Raw genomic sequence first — 15,053 nt, forward strand, 5'->3', positions numbered from 1 at the left:
CACACTCATCCCTGGAACACCTGGATCCGAGAGACACCTATGTCAGACTCCTAATTCATAGACTACAGCTCTGCTTTCAATACCATTACCCCAACCAAGCTCAGCTCCAAAACTGTTGTACTTAGAATCAGCACTCTGCTCTGCAACTGGATCCTTGACTTCTTGACCAACAGACAATCAGCAAGGATAGGTAACAAATCATTCAAGTCAAGTCAAGTCAAGAGAGTTTATTGTCATGTGTCCCAGATAGGACAATGAAATTCTTGCTAGCTGCAGCACAACAGAATATTGAAGGCATAAATACAGATCAGATCAGTGCATCCATATACCATAGAAAATATATACACACACACATAAATAAACAGATAAAGTGCAATAGGCTGTTATAGTTCAGAGTTTGTTTGAAGTTGTGTTGAATAGTCTGATTCTTTACAATAATCCCCAACACTGATGGTCCGCAAGGCTTTCCCAGCCCGTTATGCTTCTCATACACTCATGATTGTGCAGCCAAATAACAATCCAACTCAAATTACAAGTTAGCAGACAACACTACAATAGTGGGCCAGATATCAAATAATGAGCAGATGGAGCACACTTTATGCTTTGTCTGTACACTGTGGACGGCTCAATTCTAATCATGTATAGTCTTTTCTTTGACTGGATGGGCACACAAGAAAAGCTATTCACTGTACCTCGGTACACGTGACATTAATAAACTAAACAATATTAATAGTAGGTCCACCCAACACCATCCATCCTCCCCCGACATTAAATTGATAACTTTGCTGCAGCTGAGCAACTCTGTGATATTCATGGGGTGATGAATGAAAATGAAAAATGTTAATTTCCTTGCATGTGAGCATTGCAAATATTATTTGTCACTTGTCAGTCCAAGTCGGAACATTGTCAAGGTCTCAATGTGAATTAAACAGAATGCTTAATTATCTGAGAAGTTTTAAGTGGAACTGAACGCTCCAAGCATCGACTGGGTATCTTCCATGCTGGTAGACCGACTCTTCAAGGTCATTGGACAGCAACTAAGGGCAGGCTAGCTGAGCAAACACCCTTGAGGAACTCCCAGGGCTGATATCATTGACCGTTAACAAGTGTTTCCTTTTATATTTTGGACACAACAATAATTGTACATTTAAACCACTTGTTTTCTTGTTATTCTTGAACAGATAAATTAGCAGCTTTACCTTCAATGAACCTAGAAAATGCTGGAAATACTCACCAGGTCAGGCAATAATCGTGTAGTGAAATAGAGTCGATAATTCAGATTCAGGATTACATCAAAAAGCCAGAAGAGATAGAACCCAACCGCGTTTTAAGTTGGAGGGGAAGGGAGAGAAGGTGGAGAGAATAAAGGAAGCATCTGCGAGTGGCCAAAATAACACAAATTTAATATAGTGATGACAGTGTGAGGCAAGGGAGGGTGGTGAAGGCTTGTTAAATGTAGATGCTTTGGCAGAAGGAAATGTAAATAGAAGGTCAATCAAAAAAAAAGAAAAGAAAAATTGAACGGTGAGATACATGTACGTCACTGTTGAAGATGAACATTGCAGATAGTGGAAATCTAAAATAAAAGACAGAGAATGTAGATTCAGCATGTCAGGGAGCATCTGTAGAATGAGGAAAAACAAAAGTTAACATTTCAGGAAAGGCCGATTACCTGAAGTTGTTGAGTTCAATGTGAAGCTTCAAGAGCTCAATGTGTCATGTGTCACTTCTTGATACTTAAATTGGATTTAATTCAAAAGTGTAAGATGCTAATGATAAAGAGATCAGTGCTGGCATGGGATGGAGATATTATTTCAGCTTGCATCAGAACTGGACAGCATGATGAAAGGTCTTCAACCTGAAACATTACTGTTTCTTCCTCCACAGCTGCCCAAAATGGCAGATTTCCAGCATTGGCAGTCTTTTTTTCCAAATCCTTTGAAATATTGACTTACATTTTAGGTCATGGTTGAAATGAGATGGAAGAGATGATTCCTCTTCCCCTCCACCCCAGTTTAAAGCAAGCAAAATTGTAACTGGGAGGAAACAACTGACAAACTACACATTTCTTTCATTGGCTTTGAATGACACCTCTATTTCTATCTGAAACAGAAGAGACCTCACAGTTTGACAGCTCATCTCCAATAGCGCTGCTTTCCTTCAGCACGGTGCAAGTGTCAGATGAATTTATCCACACGTCTTTGGAGTTTTTACCCAAAAACCTTTAACATCACACGTCTTTACTAAGTCGAAGCCAAACTAATACTCAGGAAGTGTGAGAGCCTTGTTTAGTGTAAAAGTTGGACAGGAAGTTTTCAAAAATGAAAGACTTTAATTAGAAAGAAATCAGCAAAACTGACATAATGGAATAGCAGAAAGACCTTCCGGATAATTGCCATTATTCAAAATTAACACATATTATCAGGAAAAATCTACTTTAAGTCAATGAATCAGAAGCAATATGATTTTTAGGAATGCGTAGTGCAGGATGAAATGAAGCATTAAAAATGGAAATGAGATGATAGGCCAGATGGCTTCCAACTGTGTGTAAAATTCAGTAATTCAACAATTTAGTTTATATATCACATGCTCACTATTCACAGAAATATTAAACTAGAGGAAGAGATATGACTTTCATACCAGAAGCTGAATCTGAAGCCTGATACCAGAGGCGATCACACAGACTCTAATCAACATGGCCCAAGTTAAACCCACAGCGAAAGTGCTCGGAATCTTAAACGACTCAGACCTGAAGCTATGATAGAACGATTTTCACATTTTTAAAGAACAAGTAGCTTATAATGATTTTTCTGTTCTGTTAAGAAGGAACTGCAGATGCTGGAAAATCAAAGGTACACAAAAATGCTGGAGAAACTCAGCGGGTGCAGCAGCATCTATGGAGCGAAGGAAATAGGCAACGTTTCAGGCCCAAACGTTGCCTATTTCCTTCGCTCCATAGATGCTGCTGCACCCGCTGAGTTTCTCCAACATTTTTGTGTAGCTTATAATGATTATTGACAGTGGGGTTCATCCCAACACAAACGTAGAGGTATGAGGATTATTTAACAGCTTGAAAACAGAAAGGAGAAATAAACGGGTTAATTTAAGGTTGGGATGTGGTGATCACTTGAGGGAAAATGTATTGGTGGTGGGGCCCCTAGCTATTCCCAATCTAAATCACTAATTGGCAGGAGTGCATCAAGTTTACTGAAAATACTAAGCTAGTTTGCAATGTGTGGCCTTGAGCTGTATGCAGCGTGGTTTGGGGGAGATAATTACTGATTAAGTGCCGTGCTGAGGGTATGGCAGACAGAATGCAATGTGAAAGGAAATTAAACCATCCACTTCAGTGGGCAAAAAAACATCTTGTTTTATAAAGATTGAGCGATGTTGATTTTCAGAGAGTTCAGTTTAATGTATTGTCACGTGTACCGAGGTACAGTGAAAAGCTTTTGTTCCGTGCTAGATGTCCCCATACAAAATCATTTAAAATTCATCTCCAGTTGCAGCAAGCAGTTACTATTTGTCCCATCCTATTACTTTTATCACTAATTTCTTTGAACTCTCTGTTCACAAAAAGCTGCGTATAAAATCTCCTGTAAATTGTGGTGAATGAGTCTAAAATGAATGAGGTGACACAAAACATTTAAATTCTCTTGACATGTACAACCAACATAATTTTGCCTGTCTCGACCTGAAGGGATCCACTTTAGTTTCTCATTTGTACATGTCTACAGAAGAATTTACAGCCTGTTTGAACATATCTTGCTAGTTGTAAATATAATTTTTGCTTTCTTATCAATTGGTCTAATTACTGAATTCTAAAATGCCCCTGAATCTTAGGCTCATTGCTTATTTTGGGAAAGTTATTAAATCCTTTGATCCAACAGCATCTTTCACTTTAGTTAACCATTTTCACATCTAGTTAACCATTCTTGCTCCATTTATCCGCAAGGCTGTTGTATCTTTTTGGGTCTATATTTGTTGCAAACTACATAGTAAACCTTTAAATGTTAACTATAGCTTGTGTAAGAAGTGTTTTGTGCAGGAAGGAACTGCAGATGCTGGTTTACACCGAAGATAGATATAAAATGCTGGAGTAACTCAGCGAGTCAGGCAGCATATCTGGATAACAGGAATAGGTGGCATTTCGGGTTGAGACCCTTAACTATAGCCTGTTTATTATTTTACCTTTTGTTGTATTTTCCCAACCTACTGTCAGCTCATGGCTCAGCCTTTTGTAATTTTTGTTAGATATTTGACTTTTTTTCCTGATTTATAACCATTTTCATTTTTTATATGAAATTGTAGAATATTTAATTTTAAATCCTGATCACATCTCTGCAATCATTAGTAGGTCGTACCCATCTATTTCTATTTGTGCCATCATTCTACAAAGGATACTACATACATTCAAACAAAATGCCTTCAATTTTGTCCTTTTCCCATTCGATCTAGCTCTATTTCCAACAGGAAGTGTTCATATACTCTGGTTAAGATTTCCATTTTGCTATCCTGTTTATCGACTTCACCTGTGTCTTTAAATTTTCTTTAAACATAATACTACCAATCCCATTTCAACAACTTTACCTCCCGTATCTAATCTGATAAAGCAGGGGTTCCCAACCTTTTTCATCCTGTTCACCCCCCCGACAATTTTAATAGGACATAAATGTAATTTTACTTATTTATGAAATAACTAATGATGAACAAATACTGGTATATCCAAACCAAACACAGTCAGTCAATGAGAAAACATATGTACAAATCCAGAATCAACAAATTTACCCCCTGGGGGTAAATTTACCCCAGGTTGGGAACCCTTGTAATAAAGGGCCATTGCTTCGAAGACTCAGAGGTAAATTTATCTCTTTTGAAAATATTAACCAGCAATCGTGATACCTCTCTGTCCACATCTCAGCATCACACTGGAATTTATGAATGCTTTACCTTGCAGAAGCTTCGACTGGATTTATTTTATACACACGATAGATGGTAAATAATTTACACTACAACATATTTTACATTATTATTCTGCATTACTGAAAGAAAATGTTAATTCTTCCAGTAGACTGGGAGGTCCAGTCTATTATTTCAGGCTATTATTTCCCTGCTTCTCAGAACTGAGTGGATCAGTTGAACGGCACTTTGGATAACATTATATAAGAGGATTACACTAAACTTAATTAGAGCATTTATTCAATTATCCTATAAGCTTCAAGTGCCCAAAATTCAACCTCCATTATGTTATGGGACCGACAGAAAAAGAGCTTTAATTTAATTTACTGAATATTACTCTAGGTTTTGGACAATGTCGGTATGCTGGCCAACTCTGGCTTTTCTCTCAGAGGTAAAGCAATATTTTTTTACCATTACCATCAGGCATTGATTGGGACACAAACGTTTTAAATACAAGTAGTTATTGAAAAGGCAGAATTCAATTCTACACTTTGACGTGGTTAGTTTGCATGAACGTTGATGGCAAGGCCAGCAGCTATTAAGATAGGCACAAAAATGCTGGAGTAACTCAGCGGGTCAGGCAGCATCCATTGAGAAAATAAATAGGTGTCAATTCTGGTCGAGACCCTTCTTCAGTCTGACATTCCCACAATGCTCATAGGACTAGATAGAGTGGAGGTGGAGAGGATGTTTGAACCAGTGCGAGTGTCTAGGACCAGAGGGCACAGCCTCAGAATAAAAAGACATACCTTTAAAAAGATGAGGAGAAATTTCATTAGTCAGAGGGTAGCAAATCTGTGGAATTCATTGCCACAGATGGCTTTGGAGGCCAAGTCAATGGATATTTTGTAAGACAGAAATGGACACATTCTTGATCAGTAACGGTATCAGGGTTATGGGGAGAAGGCAGGAGAGGGAAAGATAGATCAGCCATGATTGAATGGCGGAGTAGACTTGATATGCTGAGTGGCCTAATTCTGCTCCTGGAACAATAGACAATAGGTGCAGGAGGAGGCCATTTGGTCCTTCGAGCCATTCAATGTGATCATGGCTGATCATCCCCAATCAGTACCCCGTTCCTGCCTTCTCCCCATATCCCCTGACCGCTATTTTTTAAGAGCCCTATCTAGCTCTCTCTTGAAAGCATCCAGAGAACCTGTCTGAGGCAGAGAATTCCACAGCCTCACCACTCTCTGTGAGAAAAAGTGTTTCCTCGTCTCTGTTCTAAATGGCTTACTCCTTATTCTTAAACTGTGGCCCCTGGTTCTGGACTCCCCCAACATCGGGAACATGTTTCCTGCCTCTAGTGTGTCCAAGCCCTTAACAATCTTGTATGTTTTAATGAGATTCCCTCTCATCCTTCAGAGTGTTGTGTACCTATGTACTGTGTACTGTGCTTTTAAGTGGAGTGTTCCAGGACCAAACTATAGGAATGTATATGCATACCTAGGACCCTTTATTACTCTATGCTTCCCAGTAGCTAACTAGTCATTCCATATTATTTGCTGATTTCAAATGCATTCTTCACTTTCCTACACAATGAATTTCATTTGTCATTTATTTACCAACCTCACCTATCAAGTTATATCATTCATCAGCATGCAGATTTCTTCCTCAATACCAACCTTATGAATATTCCAACATCCAAATCAGGCCTCCGACATTCATTGTATATTCCTGTTATATACCACAAAAGGAGAAGCAACCTAGCACTGTATACTGCTGCTTTCTGCTATTACCGTAATTGTGTGTCCAACCTGCCTTTTTCCCCTCGTGCATCTTGTGGGCTTTTACCTTCTTAACCAATCTTTCATGCAGAACTTTAACTGTTAAAATCCATGCAGATTGGACCATTCCCCTCTGATTTCCTATTCACCACTCAAAAAATGCCATGAAATTAGCTGGACATGTTCATCCTACAACAAACGTAGGGTGACTGTGTTAGAATAATCCATGCCTTTCCAAGTGATTATTTAAACTGTGCCCAATTTTTACACTACTTACATTAGGTTGTCTGGACCATAGTTATTCAGTCTAGTGCTTTCATCCTTTGTAAATAACAATACAGCAGCTGGTGCTAATTCCTGCCTTGGTTCTCAGAACAGCCCAGGATATACTTTACCTGAGCCTCGTCAGTTATTATATTTCTAGAGCGCTAAACCCCTCTGTATTCTCTCTCTGCCTTTGTATTGGAATAGTTTGCCCTTCCTCCTTAACAACATGATCTACATCGCCCCTAACATACATGTTTTCCATCTTCTTGTACAACAATTACAATTTGGTCATTCATGTTGTTATTTTATGTCAAACCAACTACAAGGGACTTGCTCTCTTTCCTATTTCATATGATTGACTGCAGTGGCTCACTACCTTCTCAAGTAATGGCAATGAACAGCAGCCTTCCAAGCAAAAGCAACATCAAAAATAAATAATTACTAGACTGTGGAACCTGTTGGGTCCCATGTTCACACAGGAGGGCTGGTCCCCCAACACAATATTCCACCTCTCCACCAATTCCAATATTGATGGCCAGTGGGGGGGGCTTTCTGGAGTGCTTATATGGATGTTGTGGGTCAAAAGGAAGGTTTCCAGAGGGCTAGTGTGGACAATGGATTCTTGGCCTAGCAACTCAGTCACTCAGGCGTGGTGGGCTGGCAGCTCAGTCACTCAGGGCTGGTGGCTCAGTCACTCAGGGCTGGTGGGTTGGCAGCTCAGTTACTCAGGGCTGGTGGGCTGGCAGAACAGTCACTCGGGGCTGGTGGGCTGGCAGTTCACACGGCTATTCCATGAAATTCCATTTCAAGCAGAGTGCAGGCCACCACACTCAATTTCACAGCATTTCAGGCAGAGTGCAGGCCACCACATTCAATTTCGCAGATCATTTATTGCAAGTACATTGCAGACTCACAGCTCAGTCGATTCACAGCTTAGAATGACAGCCGTGGTCTCTCCCTCGCGATCTTCCAGAGTGACTGACTCACGTCCAGGCATCCGGGGTTTTATATTCCTCCCCCCCCCCCCCCCCCCCCCCCCCCCGAAGTGGCGTTGCCTTCCTTCACCGTGGTGATTGACAGGCGAGAGGACCAATCAGCTGATCTCAAGATCTTTAAAACACTCATAACTTTTTTATTTTTCATTAATTGGAAAAACCCTCGGGGCTCTCTCAGCGGATGGCCAAAAATCATAGCAATATAGGGTAGCATTTTTTCTAAAATCAACATACAGTGCAGACAGGAAGTGGTCAAGATGAGACTTTTAGTTATATAGATACATGGACGTTGGATGCCTTTCAGCCCATTGAAATGATGCTGTCCACTTCCAAAGCAATCAAGCAACAAGATTCCCAGCTCTTATCCCATGTCCCTGAAAATTATTTTCCATCAATTACTCCTTGAAAGTGTAATTGATTCTGTTTCTGCTACCCTAACAGGCAGCAAGCCCTATATGATCACTTTGCATTAAAAACATTTTTTCTCAAATTCTTACTGCATCCATTGCCCAAAATACATTTGTGCCCCAATTCTCCAAAATCTGCTAACGAGGACAGATTCTTTCTACTTACCTGATATAAACTAAATATAAACGGAGACAGTGCTGGAATAACTCAGCAGGACAGGCAGGATCGCAGGAGAACATGGATAGGTGACATAATGGCCGAACCCTTCTTCAGCATCAGTAGTTCTTTGTTTCAACATAAACTAGACATACATTTTTCCACAACAGTTTCAAATCTCCTCTCTACCTCCTTTTCTGGAAGAATATACCCAACCTTTCCACTGGAAGGCAGTATGCAGGCAAAAATTTAACTCACGATCAGGGAGACCAGCAATATTGTGAAGAAAAGAACAAAGAGTCCAAGTAAGTCAGCGGGCCTAGCAACATCTCTGGAGAATATGGATAGATGGTTTATCGGGTCTGAGCCCTTCTTTGGACTGTGGAGTCTGAAGAAGGATCCTTAGCTGAAATGTCACCTCTGTTCCCAAGAGATGCTGCCTAACCTGTTGAGTTACTCCAGCATTGTGCCCCTTTTTGCAAACTAGCATCTACAGTTTGTTGTTTCTCCTATATTGTGAAGTGTCTGGTTCAGCCAGAGGCAGAGGTTAAAATGGGCAAGTACTGTAATGGGAGGAAACGGTGTTTGGCATATGGGATAAAGGTAACATTATTTATTTTTCTTATGTTCAACTTGGGGAAATTCATGCACATCTGGATTTTAAGTACACTGCGCGCACAGCAGCATAGGATTTCAAAGGTGATGTAAGGTATCACCAGCATACAAATGAGAAATCATTCCTTCATGAATTGGTAGCACTTCAATGAGACAAAGGAGAGATCCTAGCAGTACTCTTTAGAAGTCACGGTGGGGAGAGAATCATTTGCAGGAAATACTCTGCCTATGTCTGGAGGGGTAGGATAGAGGGCAGTGATAGTTAACTGAACTACAGCAAAGCCTGCAGAGGTTGGAATACACAAGAAACCCTGATCTATCAGAACCCATCATATAACCTAGTTTAACTTTTGGAAAAAGCACAAGGAGTCAAAAGAACAAGCTTTCATAAGATGATTTGAAGCTGACATTAACAGATGAAGGAAAATCTGAAAGGTACGTGTTCTGGTCCACTTCCCTTCCTTGAATGATAGAAACATAATTAACTGACTTTACTTCAGTGGCCATATGATTTTCTGCACAGTAATATCCACAGTTTAAAAGTAATCATTGCAATATAAAGTTCTATAATATTTTTCAAGAATGAGGAAAAGACCATATGAACAAATTTCTAATCTTTCTTTGTCAATCTGTCTTGGTCGGTAATTCTCCCCAAGGCAACACAACATGAAACACAATCATATGACTGTTTGCTATACTGCGCACAAATTGACAACTATATTCTCAGTAAGAAGGAACTGCAGATGCTGATTTAAACTGAAGATGGACACAAAAAACTGGAGTAACTCAGCGGGACAGGCAGTATCTCCGAAGAGAAGGAATGGGTGACAATTCAGGTCGAGTTACTTCAGTCTGAAGATGGGTCTCGACCTGACACGTCACCCATTCCCTCTCTCCAGAGATGCTGCCTGCCCCGTTGAGTTACTCCAGCTTTTTGTGCCTATTGACAACTATATTATTTGTAAATAAACTTAATTTGCCATAACATACATTAGGAAATCCTGAGGTTGCAAGACTTTCGGCATGAATTCAACCCATTTTTCAAATGATCATAAATCAACTTTATAAACATAGTCACAAATTCTCACTGAGCAGAGGTCAGTCCACCTAGACCTACATGATCTCCTGGTTGCTAAACACATCACCTCTCCCTCCCATACTGACCTTTCTGTCCTGGGCCTCCTCCACTGTCAGTGAAGCCCAATGAAAAATGGAGGAACAGCACCTCATATTTCACTTGGGCAGTTTACAACCCAGCAGTATGAATATTGACTTATCTAACTTCAAGTAACCCTTGCTTTCCCTCTCTCTCCATCCTAGTTCTCCGACCAGTCTGACCGTTCGCCTGATTAAATTTTACATTGCATGCCTCGTTGTCACCTTCCCTTAGCTAACAATGATCTATTCTATTTTTTCCTTGAACTTCATCCCCATTGATCTCTCATTTTCACATCTAACCCTTCCATGTCTCTCGTTTCACTCTCCTCTGAAAGGGACTCAACCTGAAATGTCACCATTCCTTCCATCCAGAGATGCTGCTTGTCCCGCTGAGTTTCTCCCGCATTTTGTGTCTATCTTCAGCATAAACTAGCATCTGCAGTTCCTTCCTACACATAATATACTTCTAACTGCAACAACAATCCATTTGGTCTCACCCTATTTAAGATATTTCTTTATTCTATCTACACCCTCTCCTACCAGCTCTGTTTGTGCAAACAAATTAGATTTCCATCTTCATCAGTTCTGTCAAAGGATCTCAGACCCAAAACATTAACTTTTTCTTGTTTTAATGATTATTGTTTCTTAAATATCAAATTTCAATGTATTGCATCAGTCACAACCTGATGTATTGTGAGAAAATCTTGCCTCATACCACCATAAAAATTTACATTAAGAATTTGATGAAAGATCCCATGCAATGGTGTTATTTTACACATTTCGTAACCTAATATTTGGTGCCAAAAAACAACTAAACAATACGGCCCACATTTATATATTACAAAATTAATTAATAATTAATGTGCCAGAGTGGTTCAGGATATAAATGTTTTTGTTTGATGCATAGGTCTTTCCACTGGGTAGAAGTTGGATTTAGTAATTGGTAATTCAACATCTCGAATATTCATTCGATTAACATTTATAGTACATAACAAAGACAAATGATACACTTGCTCTTCCAAATGTTTAGAAAATTAACATTGAGTTAAGCACTGGTAGATACAGATCCATCAGAGATGGTGGGAGTGATGGGAGCTTCTGAGATGATGAATAAGGACTATCGGACAAGCAGATTACACAATAGAAAGACAGGCATAATCATTATTTTTCTACTGACACTTCAAGTATAAACCATGAACCATGATTTAAAGCCACGCATTTCACAAGTGCCCTGTTAGTTACGACTATCAATGGAAAGTGAGGAGAATGAGAGAAATAAAAGGGAGAAGAATTGAAGTAATTTCACTCAATTCCAAAATGAGTACATAATATAGAGATTCATAATTCAGTCCTAAAACAAAATATAAATAATACATAAAATATTGTGCATTAAATATTTTCAAGGCATCTTTTCATTAATGCAATTTCAGGGTAAAAGCTTGGTTTAAAGAATTAATTCAGTCTGTGATTTTTATAAGTCTGGCAAAGAGGGAGAAATTTCTAGAAACTGCCCCACACGCGCCCTAATGGTTCATTTTTGTAAAGGACTAAGTATTAGAATTTCATGACTACCTTTTAAAATTGGTCAAATGTAGGATAGTTTCAAGAGCTTTTTAATGTTTAAAATTAATAATGGATTCCAGCTTCAATATTTAATAATTGACTAACATCTAGGTCAAAGTCTTGCAGCACTTTTGTACTATTACCTAAAGTGTTGACTATTCTTTGCAATTTGGTAATGTTTACAAATTGCCATTTTGACATCAGAGCTTAAGTTTTTAATACAAATTACAAATTAATATAGTCCAACAATGCTCCGTGGGGAGAAAACATATTCCAAATAGCTACTTTTTAACTTTGAGTTTAACTTTTAAACAGCTACAGTGCCCTCCATAATGTTTGGGACAAAGACTCATCATATATTTATTTGCCTCTGTACTCCACAATTTGAGATTTGTAATAGAAAAATCAAAAAAAAATCACATGTGGTTCAAGTGCACATTGTCAGATTTTATTAAAGGCCATTTTTATACATTTTGGTTTCACCATGTAGAAATTACAGCTGTGTTTATACATAGACAAGCCCATTTCAGGGCACCATAAAAACCAACTGTTTGGAACATTATTAAGATGAGAGCACTGGTGAACTTACTAATCGCAAAGGGACTGGCAAGCCAAGGAAAACCTCCACAGCTGATGACAGAAGAATTTGTCAATGATCACTGTCTGCAGAAGACTCCTGCGGTCGGGGGCCTCGAGCCTTCCGTTGACGGGACGATCCTGACTCCCGTTGCCGGAGGCAGGCCCTCCGCATCGGGGTGATCAAACTCCTGCATCGGGGGGGGATGTCAGCTCCCCGTGCCGGGTGATCGGACCCCAGGTCAGGGCTAGTCGAAACCATCTGCGACTTGAACTCCCGACTTGGTCTCTACCTGAGATTGCGAGCTCTGCGATGTTGAAATCTGCAGGCTGCGGTTGGAGCATCGATCCCAGGCAAGGGATCGGCTACGATGGTAAGTCCTCGCCCTGCGGTGGGGCTCAAAGTCAGTTCCGAGCAAGGCCTCCAGCTCCACAATGTTAGGCCGCAGAGCGACCGGATACGCCCCAGAAAACAATCGCATCTCCGGCAGGGTAAGAGATTGAAAAAAAGTTTCCCCCGACCCCCTCCTCCACCCCCCACATAAAACAAACCAGAGAACATTAACACAAACTTTTAAAACACACTAAAAAATGTTTAAAAAGACAAAAGGACAGACTGTTGGTGAAGCTGCCATCGCGGCACCACTGGGTGGTGACATGACTGTAGTTATCCATTTTGCAACACCACATAACTCTGCAAGTTCCAACCTTATTCACTCGTCTATTATATGGCACCTTATCACAAGACTTTTATAAATGTACTATATTACAACTACTGCATACTTTATCTTTGTATACCACATTCTTCCCTCCAGAATATAACAAACTGGCCAAGCAAGACATTTCAGTTTGAAACCCATGGTGAATAACTCGTTTTATTTGTGGTTTCGACAAGGATGTCATCAGCTGGAAAGGGTGTAAAAGTGATCACCGGGATGTTTTATGGGCTTGTAGACATGAGTTATAGGGAGAGATTGGATCGGCTGGGACTTTTTTTTCCTTTGCAGCGGAAGAGACTGAAGGACGACCTTATTGAGATGTACAGGATATTGAGGGCATGGATCATGGGAACGCTCAGTCTTTTTCCCAGGGTAGAGGATTCTAAAACTAGAGAGCACAGGCTTAAGGTGAGAGGGGAGAGATTTAAGAGGAACCAGGGGCATCTTTTTCACTCAGAGGGCAGTTCATGCCTGGAATGAGCTGCCAGGGGAACCTATAGAAGCACATACAATTATGATTTTTAAAAGACATTTGGACAGATAAATAGATATGGACAGATATATGGAAATGGATGGATATATGGATATGGGCCAAATGAAGGAAAACTAGAATAGTCAACTTGGTCAGCTGGGACAAGGATGACCAAAGAGCCTGTTTGTGCTGTGCAGCGCTATGACTATTATACTCCGGAAAAACAAATGTTTTGTATTTTTATCAACACATTTTATTGCCATTTGCACAGAGCAATAAATCTCCAATGTTCTTTAAAGTCCAAGCTATAGCCTAATGAGTACTTATTGTACTTATATTGTACTTACTTTAAAAGATCGTAGAACTAATAATATCTTGTCATCTAAAACTCACTATTCAATCCCAAGCTTCATTTTACCAGACACCCCATAGATTAAGGCACAAACTAAGGGTTCACTTATAGGTATCTTTAATGTTAAGTAAATGTTTTAAAAAACTGTTCAGTTTTGGATGAAACATTCAGGGTCTGCCAAGTTTAACTATTCCCAAATTCCCAATTTTAAGTATAAAAACAGGTTACAACCAGTGATCAAGATTCTTCTCTCAAAATGAAAGAACATCCTGCCATGCACAGAGTACTTGGTATATTTCCCTGAATTTGAATAAAGAAGAAAAAAAAAATGCCTTCAACCATTTTTAGTTCAATAATAATCTGTGTTTCAAACACTCAGAGGATAGTTCATAATCGTTGCCTTAACCTGTTAAGCTAAACAGTTCATTGAATCTATTGTAAAGCAATATAATAGCAATTAAGCATTAAAAAGAACAAACTCACTTTAACAGTTTGATCAAGGGATGCTGTCGCAATACGAGATAGGGGACCTCCAACTCCACAATGTATGTCTGTTACTGGCAAGGTATGACGAGACCAAACATGCTGGGGTTCAGGCACACGAGCGTAACCGATCTGCAAAAGACTAATTAGAAAATAATATCAGTACTTCACTAACTTATCCTGTCCTAATTGACAGCAGTAAGCACAATGTAATACTGGGACGAATGCACTAAGGCAGCAGCAGAATATGGCATAGGACCAAGACCGAAAGGAGGAGATCTCTGATTGAAAAACCACTTGACTAAGAGAATGCCGTGAAAATTAGAGTCATGATATTGGACTTCCAAGACAAGACAATCATGATCAGAGCGATTAAATCCCTCAACAATTAACCTCTGTAACAAAGTCTGTCCTCACCTTCTCCATCACGGTCTGGCTGGCTCAGCCACCAAGCACGACATCCGGAGGCTGCAGCAAATCGTCCGATCAGCTGCAAAGGTTGTTGCCCCCCCCCCCCATTGACTAACTGTACACTGCACGGGCCAGGAAGCGAGTGGGTAAGATCATCTCCGAGTCTCTGACCCAAACTCTGGCCACAAACTC

The 15,053-nt window shown here is 39.9% G+C and overlaps 1 protein-coding gene across 1 annotated transcript in view; it reads right to left on the reverse strand.

Annotated features, from left to right (window-relative positions):
- The window catches only part of wdr18 (WD repeat domain 18), a 120,727-nt gene that overhangs the window by 93,885 nt on the left and 11,789 nt on the right, over positions 1 to 15,053 (reverse strand). The window contains exon 4 of the mRNA XM_055658433.1: positions 14,451 to 14,592. Coding sequence (XP_055514408.1) covers positions 14,451 to 14,592 — 142 coding nt within the window. The remainder of the gene's footprint in view (positions 1 to 14,450; positions 14,593 to 15,053) is intronic.

This window comes from Leucoraja erinacea, chromosome 29 (assembly GCF_028641065.1).
Source record: "Leucoraja erinacea ecotype New England chromosome 29, Leri_hhj_1, whole genome shotgun sequence".
Lineage (NCBI taxonomy): Eukaryota > Metazoa > Chordata > Chondrichthyes > Rajiformes > Rajidae > Leucoraja > Leucoraja erinaceus.